This window comes from Terrapene carolina, unplaced genomic scaffold (assembly GCF_002925995.2).
Source record: "Terrapene carolina triunguis isolate 2854851 unplaced genomic scaffold, T_m_triunguis-2.0 Scaffold746, whole genome shotgun sequence".
Classification (NCBI taxonomy): domain Eukaryota; kingdom Metazoa; phylum Chordata; order Testudines; family Emydidae; genus Terrapene; species Terrapene triunguis.
The window spans coordinates 228,033-248,143 of NW_020665097.1; the positions used below are offsets into that span (position 1 = coordinate 228,033).

The 20,111-nt window shown below is 62.3% G+C and overlaps 1 protein-coding gene across 1 annotated transcript in view; it reads right to left on the minus strand.

The window, feature by feature from the left end:
• Window positions 1–19,502, minus strand: part of CAMSAP3 (calmodulin regulated spectrin associated protein family member 3) — a 36,167-nt gene extending 16,665 nt beyond the window's left edge. Inside the window, exons 1-4 of the mRNA XM_026660288.2 lie at window positions 19,238–19,502; window positions 6,113–6,378; window positions 726–860; window positions 357–455 (exon numbers count right to left, since the gene is read on the minus strand). Coding sequence (XP_026516073.1) covers window positions 357–455; window positions 726–860; window positions 6,113–6,378; window positions 19,238–19,385 — 648 coding nt within the window. The 5' untranslated portion in view covers window positions 19,386–19,502. The remainder of the gene's footprint in view (window positions 1–356; window positions 456–725; window positions 861–6,112; window positions 6,379–19,237) is intronic.
• Between the last annotated feature and the right edge of the window lie 609 nt (window positions 19,503–20,111).

Consider the following 20,111-nt stretch of genomic DNA (forward strand, 5'->3'; position numbering starts at 1 on the left):
CACACACACACACACACACACACACACACACACACACACACACACACGGCCAAGAAGGGGACATTCAGCAGCAGACTTGAGGATGGACAGTGGGGGAGGAGGGCCCTCCCACAACAGGGCAGGAGAGGGCAGGTGTCCCCTGGGGATAGGTTCGTCCATGGCCTCCGGGGACCAGCCACAGCCCCTCCCTGAAGGAGTTAATGCCACCAAGCCCCGGGAATACCCCATGGCCCCAGCACACCACCCGCCATGGTGCAGTGGCCCTGCCCACTCATCCTGCTTTGAGTTAGAGGGCCCCACACAAACCCCCTCATCCCCACATAGGAAGACCTCAGCACAGTGCTAGACAGACCCACCTTGGGGCCGCTTGCTGGGGACTGGCCCTGGCCCTCTGTGCCAGGCGCTGGCTGCTGCGAGCCCTCACGCTCTGTGCTCTCCTGCAGCTTGCGGTTCACCTGTGGGGGATAGGGACAGGTTAGTCTGTGCTGGGGCAGGGAGAGCCCCCCAGCCTGGAGAGAGCCCCTCCCCCGATGCTGCAGGAAGAGGGCAGCTCGGCATGGGCTCGAGGGCCAGAGGCCAGAGTCTCTAGGGTGGCAGGAGACCACTCCCTGTGTCAGATGGGGGCTCCCACTCAGAGCAGTGTCCGGGGAACAAGCATCCCAAAGCTAGAGGGCACCAGGGGCCATGGCTCCCCCCACAGTTCCCCCAACATCCCACCATCGTACCGTGTCCACCCAGCAGAGGAGCTTCTGCTCCCAGGAGCTGGCGCCAAGGTCGGTGCCAGGGGGGGCACTCAGTGAGAGGGTGGATTCCACAGCAAAGGCTATCATCAGGGAGTCGATCACTGCTAGGTGTGCGCCCTGCAAGGAGAATGGACCATCAGACACTGCCCCTGAGACCCCATCACCAGCCCCCCCCCATGCTACCCTGCCCCAGAGACCCTGCCCCAGCTCCCCATGGAGAGACAGGACTGTCAGACACATCCTCGCCTGCCACGCATCCCAACCCCATGACCTAGTCCAGAGAGCACACCCTCTGCCAGGCCCACACCTGGGCCCAACCCAGAGATTCCCCCATATGCCCTGTCACAAGAAGGGACTGACACTGCCCCAACACAGAGCCCCCCCATCAACCCTGCACCCCAGACACCCCTCACCGCCCACTGACAACACCCTGCAGGGAGAAGGGACCATCAGACACCGCACTCACCAGATACACCCCCGACACACACCCCTGCCAACCCTGTGCCTTGGCACAACCTAGAGACCCCCACAGGCCCTGCGGGGAAAAAGGTCTGTCAGGCACTGCCCTTAGCAGCCTCACTCCACTCAACTCCATGGCCTTGCCCAGCCCAGAGACCCCACCCCCCCAAAGAGCCACTGCCAACCCCACACCAGCCAAGACACCCTCATCCCCATGACCCCAAACAGCCTGATGCCTGCCCTCCCATGGGCACAAGACCCTTGATTTACACCCGCTTGGGGCACCTTGGGGGGGGGGGCAAAGAGGGTTTTGGGTGAACACATGAGAGGTACCCCCCACCCCCCGCCACAGAAGCCACCCTTGGCCCCAACACTGGCACGCCGCAGGCTCAGCTTGGCCAGCGAGTCGTCAGCCCAGACCCTCGGTATTTGAACGGGCCCTGCACCAGGCTCATCGCTAGCCTCAGGGCCTCCACTCCCCACAGCTAGGGCAGCCCCCAAAGTTCACCCCATAGGCACTGCCCACAGTCAGAGAGCAGGACATGCACCCCAGCCCAGGGAGGGGAGCAAACAAATACTCTAAGAGCCAGAGGGAAGGAGCCCCATATTCTCTCCCCCGCACTCCTGCTGGGGCCAGGATCAGGGCTGGGAGCAGCCAAGGATACCCGCAGCCACAGGCCTCAAGGTGCCTGCAGAGGGGCTGGGGGCCTCTGACAAGTCAGCACCAAGGGTCAGGCAGGCTCAAGAGAGGAAAGCGAGAGGGTTAATGGCCCCAAGCCAGCTGGGTCCATACAGATACTAGAGCTCCAGGGCATTGCTGTGGGGCTCAGCCCAGACATGGACCTCAGTGCTGGGGCAGGGCCTGTAGGTAACCCATGCCATGGCAGCACCAGGCCCACTGACCTTAGGCTATAGGGCCTGGCACCACAACAAGCTTACATACCTTGGGGAAGGCAATGGTAGCTCTGAGGGAGCAAGGCCTAATGGTTACAGCAGGAGACTGGCACCAGGACTCCTGGGTTCCATTCCCAGCTCTTAGAGGAGTGGGGTCCAGTGGTTTGAGCAGGGGAGTCAAGACTGCGTTCTGCCCCTGACTGGCTGTGTCCCCTCAGGCAAACCCTTTCAGCCTCTGTGCCTCAGTTTCCCCCTCATCAACTAGTGACTCTTTCCCCTCCCCAGGAGAGCGACACTCCCAGCCCGACTAGGTGAGACTCCCACTGGGCCCCCTCAGAGTGGAGGCAACTTCCCCATAACCTGGCAGGGACGGACCAAGACATGCATCCACCCCACCCCCTCCCCTCATTGGAGCACAGGGAGCCTGGGGCTACATTCTCAGGAGCTGACGGTGAAAGCAGAGCCCGGGGTGGGGGGCAGTGCTGAGGGCAACAGGGCTCCCCAGCACCGTGGGGCTGTTGGACGAGCCAGCTGGAGCCATTAATATGAACCTGTGAGAGTGAGGGGGTGGGAGGTTCAGGGCCCCACCAGGGCTGGGCTGACAGGGTCCCAGGGTTCATGCCAGTGCCACTTCCTCTGCCTGAGGTTTCCCATGTGCCTCAGGAGCAGGGTCCCAGCCCCCTCTCCTCTGCCGGACAAGGGTAATAGGATCCTCCCACAAGCCAATTATCCCTGCACAGATCCCCTGGCATCCCATTGTGGCTAATGTTTAACCCGATTAGTGCAGCTCCGACCCTGGTACCAGAGCTCCCAGCTCCTCTCCCTCCCCAGCCTGGGAGGGATCCGGCTGGCTGTTGCCTAACACAGCAGCTCGTCAATCATTAACACGAGCCCATCCCCCATAGGCCAGGCACGGGCACCAGCCTGGGTGCGACAGAGGCCCCGATGGCAGGGCCCACACCAAGCCTAGAGACTCCAGTGTGCATTGGGCTCCCCTATTCCTATCTGGACAGATCGTATGGCCCTCATCGCCCACCCGGGGGGGGGGGGCAGGGGTGGATCCCAGACACAGGAGGCAGCTCAGGTCAAGCTCCCTGGAGAACTGTGTCAGACGGAGCCTGCTCGGAAACCCCCAGTTGGGGGAAGAATCCCAAATTAGCCAGGCCTGGGCTGTGCAGGGGCAAATTAGGGGTGTGATGCCAGTATCGCCTAAGGAGCTGCCTAGGGCAGAACCACGGGGCGTGGGACAGGCAGTGGAGAGCACAAGAAGGCAGCCCAAGAAGGGTTTCTTGTGTGTATCCGGGGGGTTAGGCTCTCAGCTTTCCCTGGCCTAGACAGACTGGGGGGTGGGGGGGTGAGAGAGAAAGAAAAGAAGGGGCTTTTCTGACAGGGATTTGGAGAGGCTGACTGGAGGAAACACCAGCTGGGTAACAGAGATCAACCCCAGTTAGCCTGCAGAACTGCCTGCCACTGGATCTCAGGGAGGGTCAGAGAAGGAGCCAGATGTTTTCTGTCAGCAGTGGGACAGTATCAGCTCCATTAGCTGGGGGAGATGCTCACAAAGGTCATAAAACCGTCACACCCACTTAAGGCAATCCCAGCCCCAACCTCCGGCTGAGTCCCCAACAAGGAGAGAATTTCCTCCCATGCAAGATGTAAAGAGCCCCCTGCCAATGAGGGGTCTGTAACTGGCCAGCATCAGCCACCAGGGACCAGGCCAGATGCACGATTGCTGTGGCAGCGGTGGAGGGTCTGCGCTAGAAGGACACTCTGATCAGCCCTCACACCCAGGGCCACCGGGCCAATGCCCTCTCTAGCCTAGGCTACGCAGTGGGGGAGGGGATGACAGACCAGTGCAGTCTTGCTGGGCAGACTGGCCCCTCCAGCCCTGTGGGATTTAGGGATGGGGATTACAGTGCCATGGCAGCAGGGGCCTGGCAAGGCTCCCGTGAGGATGGGGATCAGGCACTGCTCTGACAGCGATGGGGAACCAGGCCAGGGTGCAGGGCCTTGGGGCAGCCTGGCCAGCTGGCACAGCAGCTGGCATTGAAGGGAGTCATTCTCCCTCCCCACAGCCACGGAGCCAAAGCCAGGCAGGACTGGGACACTCTTGGCAGGTTCATGCCCTGATAGCGCCCCTAGAGGCTGGGCTAGACAGCTGGGAACCACAGCCGCCCCCCTCCCCAAAAGTCCCCTGCCAGGAAGCCCAGCCCAAAGGGCAAGGGAGCCCTGCCCCGAGCTGCCCACTCCTGGGAGTCAGGGCTGAAGCAGGCTCCTCCAGCCCATCCTCCACCACCCCTCCCTCCCAGCAGGGCTGCTCCCTACTGCCCCATCCCAGCAATCAGCCCAGCCTGGCTATCGACCCTGCGCCGCAACAGCTCCCGTTGGCAGCAAGCCAACCGGGCTCCCTCGCGGGGTCTGTGGAGCAGCCTCTAATCCCCATTGTCTGCTCCCCTTCAGCACAGGGGAGAAGCCACAGAGGGCCCAGTGTCCCCCTGCCCATACCCCAGCTCTCCCAGGGTGCCCACCCCCATCTGCAGGGGCTGCAGGTCCCAGAGGCAGCTCCCTGGGGCATCAGGCCTCGAGACAGGCACCAGGAGTCCAGGACTTGGTGCCGCCACTGAGCACCACCCACACCCTCCCAGGGCAGCCCAGCTACCAAGGAACCCTGCTGGGGGCACATGGGAGAGCCCGTCACATGGCTGTGATTCTCCCCCCCTCCACCCAGAGTGGTGTGTGGCCCAGAGAACCGGGTTGTGCCCTCACCGTGCCCTGCATGGATGCTCCCCCCCGGGGCTCTGAACCAGCCATGGCTCTCTATATATAGCATACACACCCCACTCCCAGCCTGAGCCAGAGCCCTACAGCCAGATCACCAGGGCAGTATTAATAGCAATCCGAGAGCAGTTCAGCCACGCCAACAGCTGGGCCCCCAACCGCCCCACACAGGCGGGTTGATAATCTCCAGGCTACAGGAGCAGACCCCCTCCCCACAAGATCACCCCTGGATTTAAGCAGGCTGGCGAGACCCTCCCCCCCGCAGCCTCTGGGATTTATCCAGCCCAGACAGCAGCTGCTCCCAGCAGAGCTGACCTGACTTCCCAGAGCCCCTGGCTAGTGCCACCTTGGGGCCCCCAGTCAGGAGCCCTGTGCTCACAGCCCCTCCCCCCACACACCCACCCACCAGGGATCACCCACAAATAGCACCCCCCCCTCCAGACAGCATTAACCTCGCACAGGGCACCAGCCCCCTCTACCTTTTACACCTGGACACCCAGCAACCTGGCCCAGCCTGAGGAGGGGGGGGGGCCCTCTCTGGGTTTGAAAGTCCCCCCCAGCACACACAGCAGGCAGGGCCCCCAGCTCAGCACCCAGCCTGCAGATAGGCCCCTCACCCCCCCCCCATGGTGGTTCAGGTGCCAGCCAGGATCCCAGCTCGTAAAGGCCCCACCCTGACGCCAATGCACTTCCCAGACCTGTGCCCAGTGCCTGCAGGGGGAGGTGGCAGCCAGGACGGGCAGAGAGGGGGGGCAGACCTGCCCAATCCAGGGTGCCTGCTCCCTCCCCCCAAAAAATGCATCAGCCTCCCCCAGTGCTGGGCTCATGCCCTTCCCCATAAGAAGCCTACTCCAGGGGGCACCACAGCTCCCACTCCCTGCGCTGGCAGCATCTGCCCCTTCCAATGCCCAGCCTGGGCCCCAAGCACCCTCCAGCCTCGGCCAGCCAAGGCCCCACTGGGCACCTCCCACAACCATGCACTGTCCTGGGTGTCCAGGCACCTGGCACCACAGGACACCCCGCAGCAGAGGCTCCCGCTCCACACGATACATAGAAAAATCCCTGGACAGGACATACCCGCACACAGGGAGACAACCCAGGGGCAAGGGGCAGTCTGGAAGCTGCCCCTCCCCAAGCTCTTTGGAGGACCCTAGACAGACCCCCTCCCCCCCAATTACTGCACTGGAACATGCACCCCTGAAGCAGTCACCAGACAGTCCCTCCACCCTGGCCCTTACCATCTTGATGGGTTTCTGGCGCAGGTCAGCCTCCTTGACGGCCTTGTCCTGGTAGGTGGGGGCCAGGCCACGGCGCCCCAGCAGCGCCAGCAAGGCAGCGTTGTCCTTGGGGGCGGGCGCGGCTGCATCGTCAGGGGGCAGCACCTGGCGGCAGGCCCGGCAGTAAATGTCTGAGGAGAGCAGCAGGCGTGTCACGGGCGGCTTGATGTGCTCCTGCTCATACTGGTCTGTGTAGAAGGGGTCGCGCAGTTCCTCCGGCACGTTCTCTGCAAGAAGAAGGGGGTGAGGAGCTGCTGAGGGGGTCCTCACTCACCCAGAATCCCCACAGATCTCCCATGGCTCCCCATTCACCCGGAACACCTCACTAACTATCCCCCAACAGCTCCCCCATGTCTCAAATGGTCCACCCCATTCACAGCCTCTTGAATCCCCATGGCCTCTCTTCCCCCCCCCCTGCCCCCCACACAATTCCCATGGCCCTCTTTCCCTCCAGAGTACCACTCTGAGCCCTCCACTCACCAAGCCCCAAAACTCCCCCCCTTGATACATTCCCCTTATAGGGACTCTGGAGTCCCCATCACTCAGTGCTGGAGAAGGGGACCCCCAGCCCCTGTGGGGCCCCACAGCAGCAAGCCTGGCTCCCACCCTGATTCCCAGCTCCCAGACAGGAGCTGCCCCCCCTCCCCCCACATGGCGCCTGTACAGACACGTCCTGGGGTATGAGAAGCAGGGGCCGACATGTCTTCCCACGGGCCATGGCCCCGCTGCCTCCCTCGCCCAGAGCTGCCAGGGCGTCAGGTGGAGGCGGATGGAGCCGACAGGGTTCCCAGGCATGGGGAGGAGCGGGCAGGTGCATCAGGATGGGGGGGGGGGGGGGAGTCACTCCCAGGGTCAGGAGGGGCATAGCAGCCAGTATGAGACAGAGCACAGGGGGATGATCCCAACTCTCGCAACCCCCCAGAGCGCACGCACACCCCAGCCAGCCCCTCCAGCAACAGGGAGCCCCAGGACAACCAGGGTCTTTGGCTTCCCCTCAAACAGCAGCCAGGAGAGACTGCAGACAGACAACCCAGCTTCCCCCCACCAAGTCCATGGCCTGGCAAGGGCCCTGTCCCACTCCAGCCCCCACCACTGCCCATGGACTGGTGAGGGCCCTGTCCCATGGTAGCCAGGCACTCAGTAGCTCTGGGGTAGCTGGCTGGGCCACAGCCCAGCTTGGGTTTGTGCTGGGACCACACAAACATGGCCTCCTGGGCTTGGAGCTGGAACAGGGAGGGTCCCAGCTGTGGCCCATCCAGGTTCCTTCATTCCCTAGCCCTGGGGGATCCCTGCACTGGCGCCTGGGAGCCCAGAACCCTCCCAGCCCCTCATCCCAATCCCTCAGAGAGCAGTGCTGACAGGACCAGCCAGGGCTCAGAGCCTCCCGCCCAGCCGCTTCCCCTCCATATCTATATCTATATCTCACACACACACACACACACACCCTCCAGACTCTCCATAGCTCATCCCCTGCGCAATAGCCATTGACTTCCTTCCCCTCCATTAACCCCTGCAGTGCCAGCCCACTCCCACCCCCATGTAGTTGACCCCTGTGCTGTGGCGGGGAAGAAGAAGGGTGGGTCACTAACCAGAGACCTCATAGCTACACAAGACCTCCCATCCTAGTGTCACCTGCCTCCCTGGCATGGCCTCCAACCTCTCTCAGTGCACTGCGCCCGAGCGCAGAGATGCCGCGATGCGGCAGACTGGCTGAGGTGGAACCCACTCCGCACCCTGCCAGACCGGGTCCCTGCCCAACTATGGGAGAATCCCCACTAGCAGTGCAGGGGCAATGACACCACTGGGCTGCTCCAGCCCTCCCACTCCCAGTCCAGTCACCGCAAGGCGGGCTCCACCAAGACTGAGACAGGCTCACCTGGGACCCAGTGACAGGCAGCAAGCTCCCCCAGGAGGGGCTGAGACCCACTTCCCTGCGCTGGCCCAGCCTCCCACTCTGCTCCGGGGTGGGAGGGGGGGAAGCAGGCAGTGCTCTATACTGCTACCCCTCAGACAGGAGTTCAACTCTAACACTTCCATGTGCTGCCATCTTGGATCTCACTATGACAGGCCATGAGGGAGCCAAGAGCTCCCAGCTGGAGGCACCAATTCCAGAGTCTTGTGCCACCCCATCCCCAACAGCAGGACTGAGCCAGCACCCCTAGCCCCTCCTAGCAGAGTGCCCCGGACGGCAGGCAGAAGCGGCAGCCAGTCACCTTCCTAGGAGGCCCCACAGCTGCTAGGAACAATCCCTTTGCACCAGCCTGATCTGGGGCACTTTGGGGTGCCCCCCCTTGCTGGCCATGGAGCTGGTACAATGCCCCCACCCATGCAGCACTCGGGGGTTAGTCTTTGCCATGATGGCACATGCATTCCAGGTGCTCCTGCCTGGAACCCCTGCCCACCCTGCCATGGGCACCCCCAGTGCAGGCACCACCTGGCTCCCCACACCATGAGTTACCCCCCTCCCCCCCAAGAGATGGGGTGCCAGGATCTCTCACACCTCCTGCAACGTAATCCCCAGGCCCCAGGCAGGAGCCATTACGGTGGAAGGGAAACCGGCCAGGCCGGCTGCTCCTGGCCCTGGGCCCAGCCCCAGCAGACCTGTTGGTGTTACCCCACAGCCCCACACCGGGAACTCGCAGGACAGATCCTGGAGCCAGGGGAACTTACCTGGGGGTACAGTTTCCAGGGAGGCAGCACCCCAAGCCCCATCCCCTTCTGGGGGGGCTGCTGATGGAGAGCAGCAGGGAGGGGGCTCACTCACTCACCCCAGGCTAACCAAGGTGCGGAGGGAATTCAGCCAGAACAGAGCCATTGGGATTAATGGAACCTGGGTGCAGAGGTCACTGTGCCAGCCCCCGCCACAGATGGATACTGGGGCAGGGGGGATCACGGCTGGGCGCAGACACACCAGCCCCATATTAGGGGGAATGGGACTGATCAATAACCCAGATAGCGCCACAGCTCCCACCAGCTTCAGCAGGTTGTTCTCAATAGGACTCCTGGGTTCCATTGCAAGCTCTGGGAGGGGGGTGGGATCTAATGGGTTAGAGCAGGGGAGCTGGGTATCAGGACTCCTGGGTTCTCTCCCTGGCTCTGCCCCACTTACTGCTAATGACCCCGACATTTATGTCCAAGGTAACATAAAGGGGGGCAGGGTGCAAACACCCCTTACAGTCCCCTCTCCCGCCCACACAAAGGGGCAGGAAGAGATGGGCCCTCTTGCTGCTGTTTTCTATGCAGAAAGGATGTAAAACATGAGATTTGTGCACCAGCTCCCACACCGCCACGCACATGCACACACACACGGGGGGGGGGGACATTCCTGAGCGGGGAGAGTGCCCCCCACCCCCAGGGAACAGGTGGAGCAGCCCACAGGGCTGAGTCAGCATCACCTGACGGCAGAGTCCCTGCTGCACACGGGACTTGCGGCTCCAGCACGGAGACACCACGCCCCCCGTGGCACCGTGCCCACGACACCCGCCCGCCCCTCCAGCACCCAACGCTGGGAACAGCCAGATCCCAGGACGGGGTGGGGGTAGTGTGGGTGCAGACACCCCAGCCCCCCGGGCATAGTTACGTGGCCCCAGCTTAGCACATCGGGGCTCAGCCCCGCTACACATCACACGCCCCAGCAGTATCTCTGCTCTGGAGCAAGGAGCTGTGTGCAGGACTGACAGGAGGAAGGAGCAGACTGGGATTAAGGGGCCCTGGCTGGGATAGCGGGGGGCTGCAGGGCTCAGACACTGGTTCCCAAGCAGCTCCTGATGTTTGAGATTGGCAGAGCCCAGCTCAGGGGGGCAGAGTGGTGAAGGGCAGCCTCTGGGGAAGGAGAACAGGCCTGGGACAGCCACAGCAATACGCCCTGACACACGGCCCCCGGGACCCCGCTGAGGCTGGGTGCAAAGGGAGGGTGAGTGGCAGGAATCAACACAAAGGGCCTGCATGACAGAGCTGGGGGGCTGGAGTGCACAGCCCTGCTCCTGCCCCTTGGGGTGACTGGCCAGTAGTTCCCTATGCTGACTTCAGCAGGAACCCACTAGCTGCGGGGCTCCAATAACAGCCCCCAAGAGATCAGTGTGGAGCTGCCAACAGCAGCAGAGAAACAAGGGCCCAAACCTGGGGAGTCAGGACTCCTGGGTTCTCCGGGAGCCCTGCCCCCTGCCACTAGGGCAGGGAGTTGAGGAAGGTCCCAAACAGCTGGGCAGCTGCCACATCCCACCCCAGAGGTGGCTGCCTCCCTGCACTGGGAGCTCCATGCTGGTGCTACCAGCCCTGGCGATGCAAGCCAGTGAGCTAATCCCACCCCGCTGCTTGAGCCGCTTATCTGGGCAAGGCTGTGAGGAGAACGCGGCAGCGCTGGGTGGGCGCCAGGCCTCCCTCGCCCCCGGGGAGCCTGCCCGGCTTTATCTTGGATAAGCACAGCTGGGAAGCAGCCCCTCCCCCAGCCTGCCAGGCGTACAGAGGGGAGCCACGCACATTCAGCTGCCCAGAGGTGGGAGCTGGGGAACTGGGCCTGGCACTGCCCTCACCCCACACAGAGCACTCCCTGCACCCCAAACACCCGCTCTCTGCTGCGGGAGCAGGGGGGTGAGCAGAACTGCTCTGAGCAGCAGGAGGGAATCCTGGAGGGAGGAGGGGGGGGTGTGAAGGGAACAGTCTCCAAGGCCCCAGCATCTCTCAGGCACCAACCCAGGGCACACTAGCCTCATCTGCAGAGTCCCCAGGCTGGGCCAGCCTGCAGTGGGAGCTGGGACCAGGGCACGGTGCCACCCGGCCTCCTGGAGACCATGAGGCAGGGACACAGTCCCCAGTGTGTGCCCGGAGCTGGGCCCAGCCCCTGGGGCCTGATGTCAGGGATCCTTGCAGAGCCTCCACCGGGCTCCCACAGCTGGAGGAGGCTGATAGGCTCCAAGGCCAGAAGGGACCACTGTGATCATCCAGTCTGACCTCCCGGATAGCCTGCCCGGTTCATTCCCCCGCAGACTAGAGCAGGGTGGAAAGAGAAAGGGCCAGTCTTGCTGTAACAGCCAGCAGCAACAGAGAATCTCCCATGCCCTGGGGGAGCTGGTCCCTCCCTGGTAAAAACATGCACCTTATTCCCAGGCTGAACTTGTCCCGCTTCAGCCTGGCTCAGGGCGGGCCTTTGTCTGCTAGACGACAAGCCCCTCAGCCAATAGCTGTTCCCCACATAAGAACTCAGACTGGGATCAAGTCACCCCCCTTAACCTTCTCATTGTTTAACTAGATTGAACTCCTAGAGTCTATCACCACTGGGCACCCCCCTGAGGCTCCCCTCACATGGGGCAGGAGGCACTGGCACAAGCAGACACCCACAGACTTGTCTTCCCCCCTCCCCCGGCTCACCCTAGCTCCAAAGTGCTGGGACCTGCAGCCACCACCGCAGCAGATCTACATCACCAAATAAGAGCCCACGCCGTGCACGCCAACAGGCAGAGCTGCACAGGACACCAAGGCCCCTGCACGCACCCTCCCAGCAACTCAGGGCCAGCCCCTGGCCATGTCCTGGAGATGGCAGCTCATGTTCCTGCTCCAGAGGTGCCAATGCCTCACGTGCAGCCAGGCCCAGAGAAAGGCCCCAATCCTGGGGCCGTGAGCATTGCTGCCAAGGGGGATTCTTGACCTACATGTTGCCCCCATCTCCACAGCCAGGCCCCAGGGAAGGGCACAGACTGTACTGAATCCCATGCCCAGCTGCCGGCCTGGTCACTCACAGGGCATGCCACTGGCAGGGAGACCCACACAGCACCTGCACCCAGGACATGCCACCAGCTTCATGGTGGGAACGCTTGCACACTCATCCAATCAGGCAATGGGAATACTATTGTGTGACTTTCCCGACCAATCAGCCAACACCGCTTCAGCAGTGTGCGCAGCCAGGGGCCCCAAACGCAAGCACAGACAGGACTGGCTGGTAACGTGGCACCGAGCGGGATGGGCACGGCACAGCCTCCATGCCCCAGCCGGGAAAGCAGCAGCCTCCCACAGGACACCAGCAGCCTCTTTCATTCCCCCCAGCACCCAAGAGGCCCCTATCCCACCTCGCCCACCATCATCAGGCCAGTCCTTGGGTGCTGAAATGGGGATAATGGTAACTGACTGGGAGACCAGCACAGAGGGGGTGTTTAGATACATGCCTAACTCCCAGCCCCCCACTCTAACCCGCTAGACAATGCCCTGCCCCCACCACACCAGCCAGCACACCTCCCAGCACAGCTTCCCCATGAGATGCCAGCTTCTCCGCCCCACAGGAGGCATATGCAGGTGCCGGAGGAACCACGGCACGAGACTGGGGGCCTGCACAGATGCACAGACATGATGGGAGCCACCCAGCCGCTTGGCAGGAGCCAGGCTTGAAACTCAGCTGCAAGGGAAGGGCATGGCCCCTGGAGACAACGGGTCCCAACACGCCGTGCCGCCTGATGGCTCAGGGCCAGGTGCAGCAGTGCCTGTAGTCCATGCAGCACATGAGTGTCTGGAACGATGTTAGCTGAGGTAAGAAAGGGGCACATCCCTCCTGACTCCAGCGTATCAGCTGAGCCTCAGTGACGGGGGAGGAGATCAGGAAGGAAATCTCCCAAGCTGGGATGGGCTGGCAGAGTCCAGACATGGGCCTGGGGAAGGAGAAGGCACCCCCTGCCCCCACCTCCCAGCAGGGCCTGCTCATCGCTGGGAGCTCAGGCTGCAGGAACCAGCAGGCTGTGCTAGGAGTGGGGGCAGCAGCTGGGAACCAAGAACTGGAGGTGGCTCCAGCAAATAGGAGGTGTGGGCAACCGGAGGCAGAGGGCACAGTGACCGTGGAGGCCCAGGGGTTAAGGCAGCCCCAGGACTAGTTGAGAGCTGTTGCACATGGCTGACCAGCCAGGATTAGACAAAAATATAGGCAGAGTGGCTCTCCATTCCCCCACCCGCCCACAACAAGGTCATTGCCAAGAAGCCAGCACCCTGTAGCCCCCTAGAGCCAGCAGCCTGGGGCAGGGGATTGCTGGGAGACACGGCTGACAGGGCCTGTCTACACTAGGCAAGGAGAAGCTGCCACAAGCCACTCCATGCAGTGCCTGCACAGCTGCCCCCAGTGGGGCCCCAGGCCAGCTCCAAATAAGGGGACTGCCCGTCCCTAATGGGGCAAGACAATCCTGTACATTTCAAGTCCTGGCCCTGGGCTAAATGACTCTTGGACCGCATTTATCCCAGGATTCCCGGTGGAGCCGCTCTGCACCTGCCTGATGCTCGGGGGGCAGCGCCAGCCTCTTCCGGGTGGGGTGAAGGACCTGAGTGGGTTTTTGCCCCCCATTGCCATGAGGCCTCACCCCCTGCTCCTCCTCTTCCCCCCCAGAGGCCCCATTCTTGGCCAGGCCAGAAGCCAGAGTTGGGCAGTAGTAAAAGCCACTCGGAGTCTGGGCCACTGTGGGGAGCCCCAGACCCTGCACCTGGGGGAGGTGGGGAGGGACATGGGCCCACCATGGGTCCAGAGCCTCCCTGGTAGAGAAGGGCAGCACCTCCCACTGGGGAGGTACCCTGAGCCCTGCTCCCCATTGGAGATCCAGGATCCCAGAATGCACTGCTGCAGCCATTGCCAGGGCACTGGGACATCACAAGGGAATGAAGGGCCATTGGGATCTCCTGTACAGCACAGGCCAGAGACCTGCCCCAAGCGAATTCCTAGAGCAGAGCTTTTAGAAAAAACGCCAGTCTTCATCTCAAAATAGTCCGTGACGGAGAATCCACCACAACCCCCCGTAAACTGTGCCGACAGCTAGTTACTCACATCACTAAAAACGTACACCTTCCCTCCACCCTCAGTGTGTCTGGCTTCAACTTCCACTCTTGGGATTGGGTTAGACCTTTGTCTGCAAGGCTGAAGAGCCCAGGATTAAATAGTTTTGCCCATGCAGATTCTTGTAGACTAATCAAATCACCCCTTCACCTTCCCTGTGTTAAGCTGAATGGAGCGACAGACTCACAGGCAGCTTTCTAATCCTTTCATCGTTCTCGTGGCTCTTCTCGGACCCCTCTCCAATTTACAAACATCCATCTTGAACTGTGGGCCCCAGAGCTGGACACAGGATTCCAGGGCCAAACAGAGGTAAAATAACCTCTCAACTCCTACTCAAGATTCCCGTTGATGCATCCCAGGATCGCATGAGCCTTTTTGGCCACAGCATCACACTGGGGGCTCATGTTCAGCAGATAATTCACCACAACCCCCAGTCACTGGTTCCCAGTGCCCCTATCCTGTAAGTCTGGCCTACGCTCTGTGTCCCTAGATGCCTACGTTTACATTTCACCACATTAAAAGGCGGATATTTCTGTGCGCCCCGTTTTCCAAGCAATCCAGAATCGCTCTGAATCAGTGACCTGTCTTCACTGATGAGTAGCAGCCCCGGGGTGAGGGAGTCAGGGGCTACCTCTCCCCCACCACGGCCCTTCTCCAGGTTGGGCAAGGCAGAGACAGCAAAGGTCAGCAGACCCCAGCCACAGACACCATGCTGGGGTAGCCACAGGGGTGGTGGGAGCTTTCCTCCACTGGCCTCTGTCCCTTTGCACTGAGAAGGTACTCAGAAGTCCCTGTTCCCAGCCCCAAAGGAGCTAGACAATGTGGGGGAAGGGGATGTGGGTTACAGAGATACCCACCTCCATTGTCAGTGCCCCAAATGGACTGGCTCATGCCACAGTCTCCCTGCACCCCACCCCCATCACCCCTGTCCCTCCAGCAGGTGCGAGAGCCTCCCTCAGCACAGCTCTCTAGAGCGGCTCAGCAGGAACCCCCCCCCCCCCCCCCGACAGTGTGCGTGTGTGTGTGTGTGGGGGGGAGGGTGGACAACAGGCATCAAGGGATGCAGCTCGATTAGGCAGTCCAAGGGTCAGTGTGATCGGGGCGGACTGGCTCTGGGGTGGGACAGGCGCATATACCCAGGCACCCTGCCCTGGCAATCCCAGCCTGCCCAGATCGCAGCTGAAACTGGCTTGCTTCCCTTCCCAGCCTTCCCACCACAGGAATTCAGCAACCAGGAGTCCCCGCCCCTGCCCAAATCACCAGGTTTGAACATGGCGTTGGAGCAGCTGGGCCAGGATCCTGTCAGGACTCGTCTGGTGCTGGTGCCGCTGCCTGTGTTGACAGCAACATGCCAACAACTTGTGTTCCAGGCCTGGTCCCGGCAGGCCCCGCTGTCCCCCAGGGGGGCTGTGCTAGCACAGGCCACACTCCTGCCCCAGCAGGGGAGTTCTGGGATGCAGAAAGGGTCTTGCAATGCCTGTGACACTTCTGAACAGCCGCCTCGGCGCAGCCGGAGAGTTTGCAGGTGCTGATGGGAATCTCTGTAGTTCTAACAGGCAGGAACCCTTGTAGGGGCTACCACTGGAGCCTGGGCCCATTGAGCCATGCTTCATTGAAAGAGTGGTGAGAACAGTTCTGGCCTTTGGGGCACAGTGGGGTCTAGTGGCTCCAGCTCCGCACTGGGCGTCAGGATTGCAGGGTTCAATTCGCAGCTCTGCTACTGACCTGCTGTGCAGCTGCCCTCTGTGCCTCAGTTTCCCCTCCACATTTTACTTACTGGGAGCTCTTTGGTGCACAGACTGTCTCTTATTAGGGATCCATGCAGTCCTGGGCCCAACGGGACCCCTTAATCGCAGCTGGGGGAGCCCCCGCAGTAGCCAGCACAACAGCTCTCCCCACACCCCCAGGCAGAACCTGCAGGCACTCCCGTCATAGACACCAACAGTGGCTACCAGGGCCTTGCGTACCCACCACCCAGCTCCACTGGTTACACCCAGTCACGGTCTGTAGCGCTGATGGGACCTGACTCACTCCACAGCCAGCCCAAAACCCATCCAGGCCTCAGCGCTGGAATGCAGACAGCACTGGGGCATGCAGAGCGGGCGCCGTGCGTGTGTTCCCAGCTCAGGTCGGCAGGGCTGCCGGCAGGTGTCGGCATTGCCAGGGCTGAAGATAAGCTGCTTTCCCAGCAGGGCCCTGGACTCTGAACCTGGCACTGCCCCACCAGGGCCACCCTGGCCTGGGTCCAAAGCAGATGACGCAGCCTCCCTGCTTGGGCTGTTTGTGTGTGACACAGAAGGGCAGGGACGGGGGAAACCTGTTCTCAGCTGGGCCCCCTCCCTCGCTCCACGTACAGCACTAGGCTGGCAAACTCTGCACCCTGCCCTGACCCTACTGTCATCAACTCCATCCCCGTAACACCCAGCTGGGGCAGAACCTGCCTTCACTTCCTCTGAACTGCCGAGCCTCACCCCAGAGCCAGCTGCATTCTAGAAGCCAGTGAGTAACTCCCGCACAGAGCGGGCCACAGGCCGCTAGCGCTTCGTTGTCCCATGGCCTTGACAGCACTTACTCCTGACAGGGAAGGGCCCACGCAGAGCACCAGCCCTTAGTCCACAAGCATTCCCCTTGGCTGCAGCTCTGCCTTCAAGCCCTCCCACGTTACTTCCAGGTCAGCAGTCTCAGCCAAACGGCTCCCCTCCCCCCAGGCTGACTGCTAGTAAGTGGGGCTTCCCTCCCTCATCACCAGGCTGTGCCTACGACACAGGGCTCTTAGCACCCACCCCAATGGGGATGCACTGCCCCACTACCGGCTCCTTCTGCCACCCCTCCCATTCCCAGCCACACAGCACTAGGAGGGGAAAGGAATTCCCCCACCAGCCAGCATGTGGAGGGTGTTTGGGGGCCCCCCCACCCCATCCTGTGTGGAACAGAGCTGCTCCCAGCCAGACATCTGGGGAGGATCAGAGGCCAGGCAGAGGCAGGAGAGCCCCACAGCTGGCTGGGAGCCGGGGATGTCAGGAGCTCAGGGGAATGGGGCATGGGGAGCGGGGTAGAAGACACTGTTCTGGGGGGCTGAAGGAACAGAGAGCCCCGAATGGGAAGGTTCGCTCACCCCTTCCTACCACCACCCAAAATTGATCCCCAGGCCTCCTGGAACATCAGGTCAGACTGAGCTTGGTGCGGGACCCTACAGACAGAGAAGGAGGGAGACCATATTGGGCGACTGATCCCAGTCCCATTGTTAGGCCTAGGGCCTCCTCATAGGCCTGGGGGCAGCATGCTGCCCTGCCAAAGGGGCACAGGGGGAGGTGGTGGTGCTGAGTAAGGGCAGGGGAAGCCCAAACACCCTGGATCTAGGAGTCCCTCCCCACACACACACACACACACACACACACACACACACACACACACCCAGCGCATGAGGCCTAACCCCACTGACGAGACGGGACAATTTGGGTTCTCCATGAAGCTCCCACCCAGAGGGGACCCCTCCTCATCCCAGATTCAGTCTCTGGGCCCCACAGGCAATGTCTGCAGTCACTCCTCACTCAGAAGGTCTGGCCAGCCCAGGCTTTGTTGAGCTGCACGTCCCAGGGCAGGTGCCAGCACTAGCCAGGTGCCCTGGGCACGGGGACACACCCTGGAAGGCTGGCAAGCCAACTGCCTCCCCATGGGGCCACATCAGCAGATAACGCAAGCTAGAAGAAGCCCCATTGCTGGAGGCAGCGGCCCAGAGCAGTGAGGACAATTCCCTCCCCCTTTGGGCTTTTCCAGCTCCAGCGTCATCACACAGATAAAGGTCTGACAGCGACACCTGCCAAGGCCACCGGACACAGCCGGTATCACAGCCTGGCAGGGCGGGGCACCAGCCAGCTGCCCACGGCTCTGGGCGCACAGCAGCAGCAAGCAGAGGGTTAAAGCAGTGTGAGCTCACCTAGCCACGCACACACGTCACCACACAGCTCCCACCACCCAGGCCCTGCCACTGCAACAAAAGGGCCTCGGCAGGAGACAATACAGAGGAGCCCAAGGGCTGGAGACTAAGGCGCTGGGAGTGTCGGGCACAGCAGCCCCCTCTGCCCGTCCAAGATCAGACACAAATAGAGGAACAAACACGGCCCTCAATCAAAATCCTTTGCCCACCAGGTCCTTTCCACCCTGCCGCCCCAGGAGAGAGACACCTGCCCACCCAGAGCCTCAGGGAGAGCCAGCCAGGGAGAGAAAAATACATGGAGATTAAATCCCAGCCCTTCTACATCCCCCCCTCTCCAATCACAGAGCAGGCCTGGGAACAGACTGCAGACAGGGCTAGGGTGGGGGGAAGAGACCAGCACACAACCCCCTCCCACCCACTCCCCATCTTCCTGAATATTCAGGCAGCCCTTTCATATGTCACAGCTGCTGAGAGGGAGGGTCTGCACTGCAGGTGACAGACCCACACTTGCCACCACCCACACACACACATACATACATACACACACACACACACCACAGCCCTATCTCTGGTGGAGCACACCCCACCAGGGCCAGAAAAAGCCTCTCTGGGCACTGAGATGGAGGGCAAAACCCCCAGCCTATTGTTCAGACTGGGCGTTTACAGAGCCAGCCAGATGCCAGGCCAGACAGCAGAAGCTCCCGGAAACAAGGGCCCTGCTAGGAAGAGGCATGGCAGGGTTATGGCAGGGGGAGGGACCCCTATTTGCCCCCAGCTCAGAGCAGGCAGGTGAGTGGAGCTGGGGGAGTTCCTCTGTTCCCTTCCCCCCCCTCCCTCCAGCAACAAGAGACCCCATCACCCCCACTGCAGCAGCTAAATGCTCTCCCACCACAACAGACTACAGCTCATCTCTCCCCCCATAATCCGGGCTGCCCAGCCTCCCTCTTCCTCCTTCCAGCCTGTGATCGGGGCTCTTCTGGCCCATACCTACCTCCACTCCATATAATCCAACCCCCTCTTCTCTCCCTACCTCCTATATCCTGGGCTTCCCCCTCCCAGGCCCCCGGAGCTTTCCGAACCTTCCTCAGTACCTGCCCCCCAGCCCCGTATAATCCAGATCCCCCTCTTCTTCCCAGGTGCACCCCCCCCCCGTGTACCTACCCTCCCTCTCCAGCACTCCCTCCGGCCCCCCAGCACTTACCCCCTCCAAGCCCCCTATAATGCAGAACCCCCGCCAGATCCCCGGACCCCTCTAGCTCTACCTACCCCCCAGCCCGGTATAATCCCGATCCCCCCTTCCTCAGCCCCCCCCCGGCTCCCCCAGCCCCCCGCCGCGCCCGGCCCGCGGTACCTGCGCCCCCGTAGCCCTTGGCCAGCGCCCAGGCCAGGCTGGCGGCGCTGCGCGCCCGAGGGAAGTCATACTGATCCAGGGGCTTGATCTCGGGCACCAGGAAGCTTTTCCTCATCGCCGCGGCGGCAGCGGGGGCGGCGGCCACCATGGCCCGGCCCAGCGGCTCAGCAGCCCCGCTCCATGGGGAAGGGGGCCGGCGCCCCGCCCGCTGCTAATGCACAAGCGGCCGGCGGCGAGCGCATCCCCGGCGCGTCTCCTCCTCCGGCCCCGGCCGTGGCGGCTCCCAGGTGGCGAGTCCAGCGCCCGCCCCCCATGTGATCCCGGCGGCTGTCACTCAGCGCAGGGGGCGGGGCTCGCGGCCAGGTAATTGCCCTAGGTGGGGCGGGGGCAAATGCGAGGGGGGCTCCCTCCGCAGAGCATAGCCCCGCCCGTGCAGCCACCCCCCGCCTGGGGCCAGCACCTGCCCGCACTGGGGCGAAAGGCTGGGAGCCAGCCGGGGGGCTCTGCAGGCTCATCACCCCGCCCCCAGCAATGGGGGGCTCTGCAGATCCATTCCCCCAGCAATGGGGGGCTCTTGCAGAACCATCCACTCAGCTCCCCCACACATACAGGGAGATGGACGCACCCGACCCCCATTGCTGCTGTCTGGCCCGCACATGTTGGGAAGAAAAAAGCCTCTTCATTCTGCTGGGAAGAGACACAAAGGGGCTGCGGGCGGGCGGGGAACAGCTCCAAGGCGCTGCGGCCTCGGGCTGGGCTGGGCTGGGCTGGCCCCTCGCCTCGGGATGTCTGTGTGTGTGAGAGAGAGAGAGATCCCCCTACCCTGTGAGAGAGAGATCCCCTATGCTCCCTCCTGTGTGTGAGAGAGAGAGAG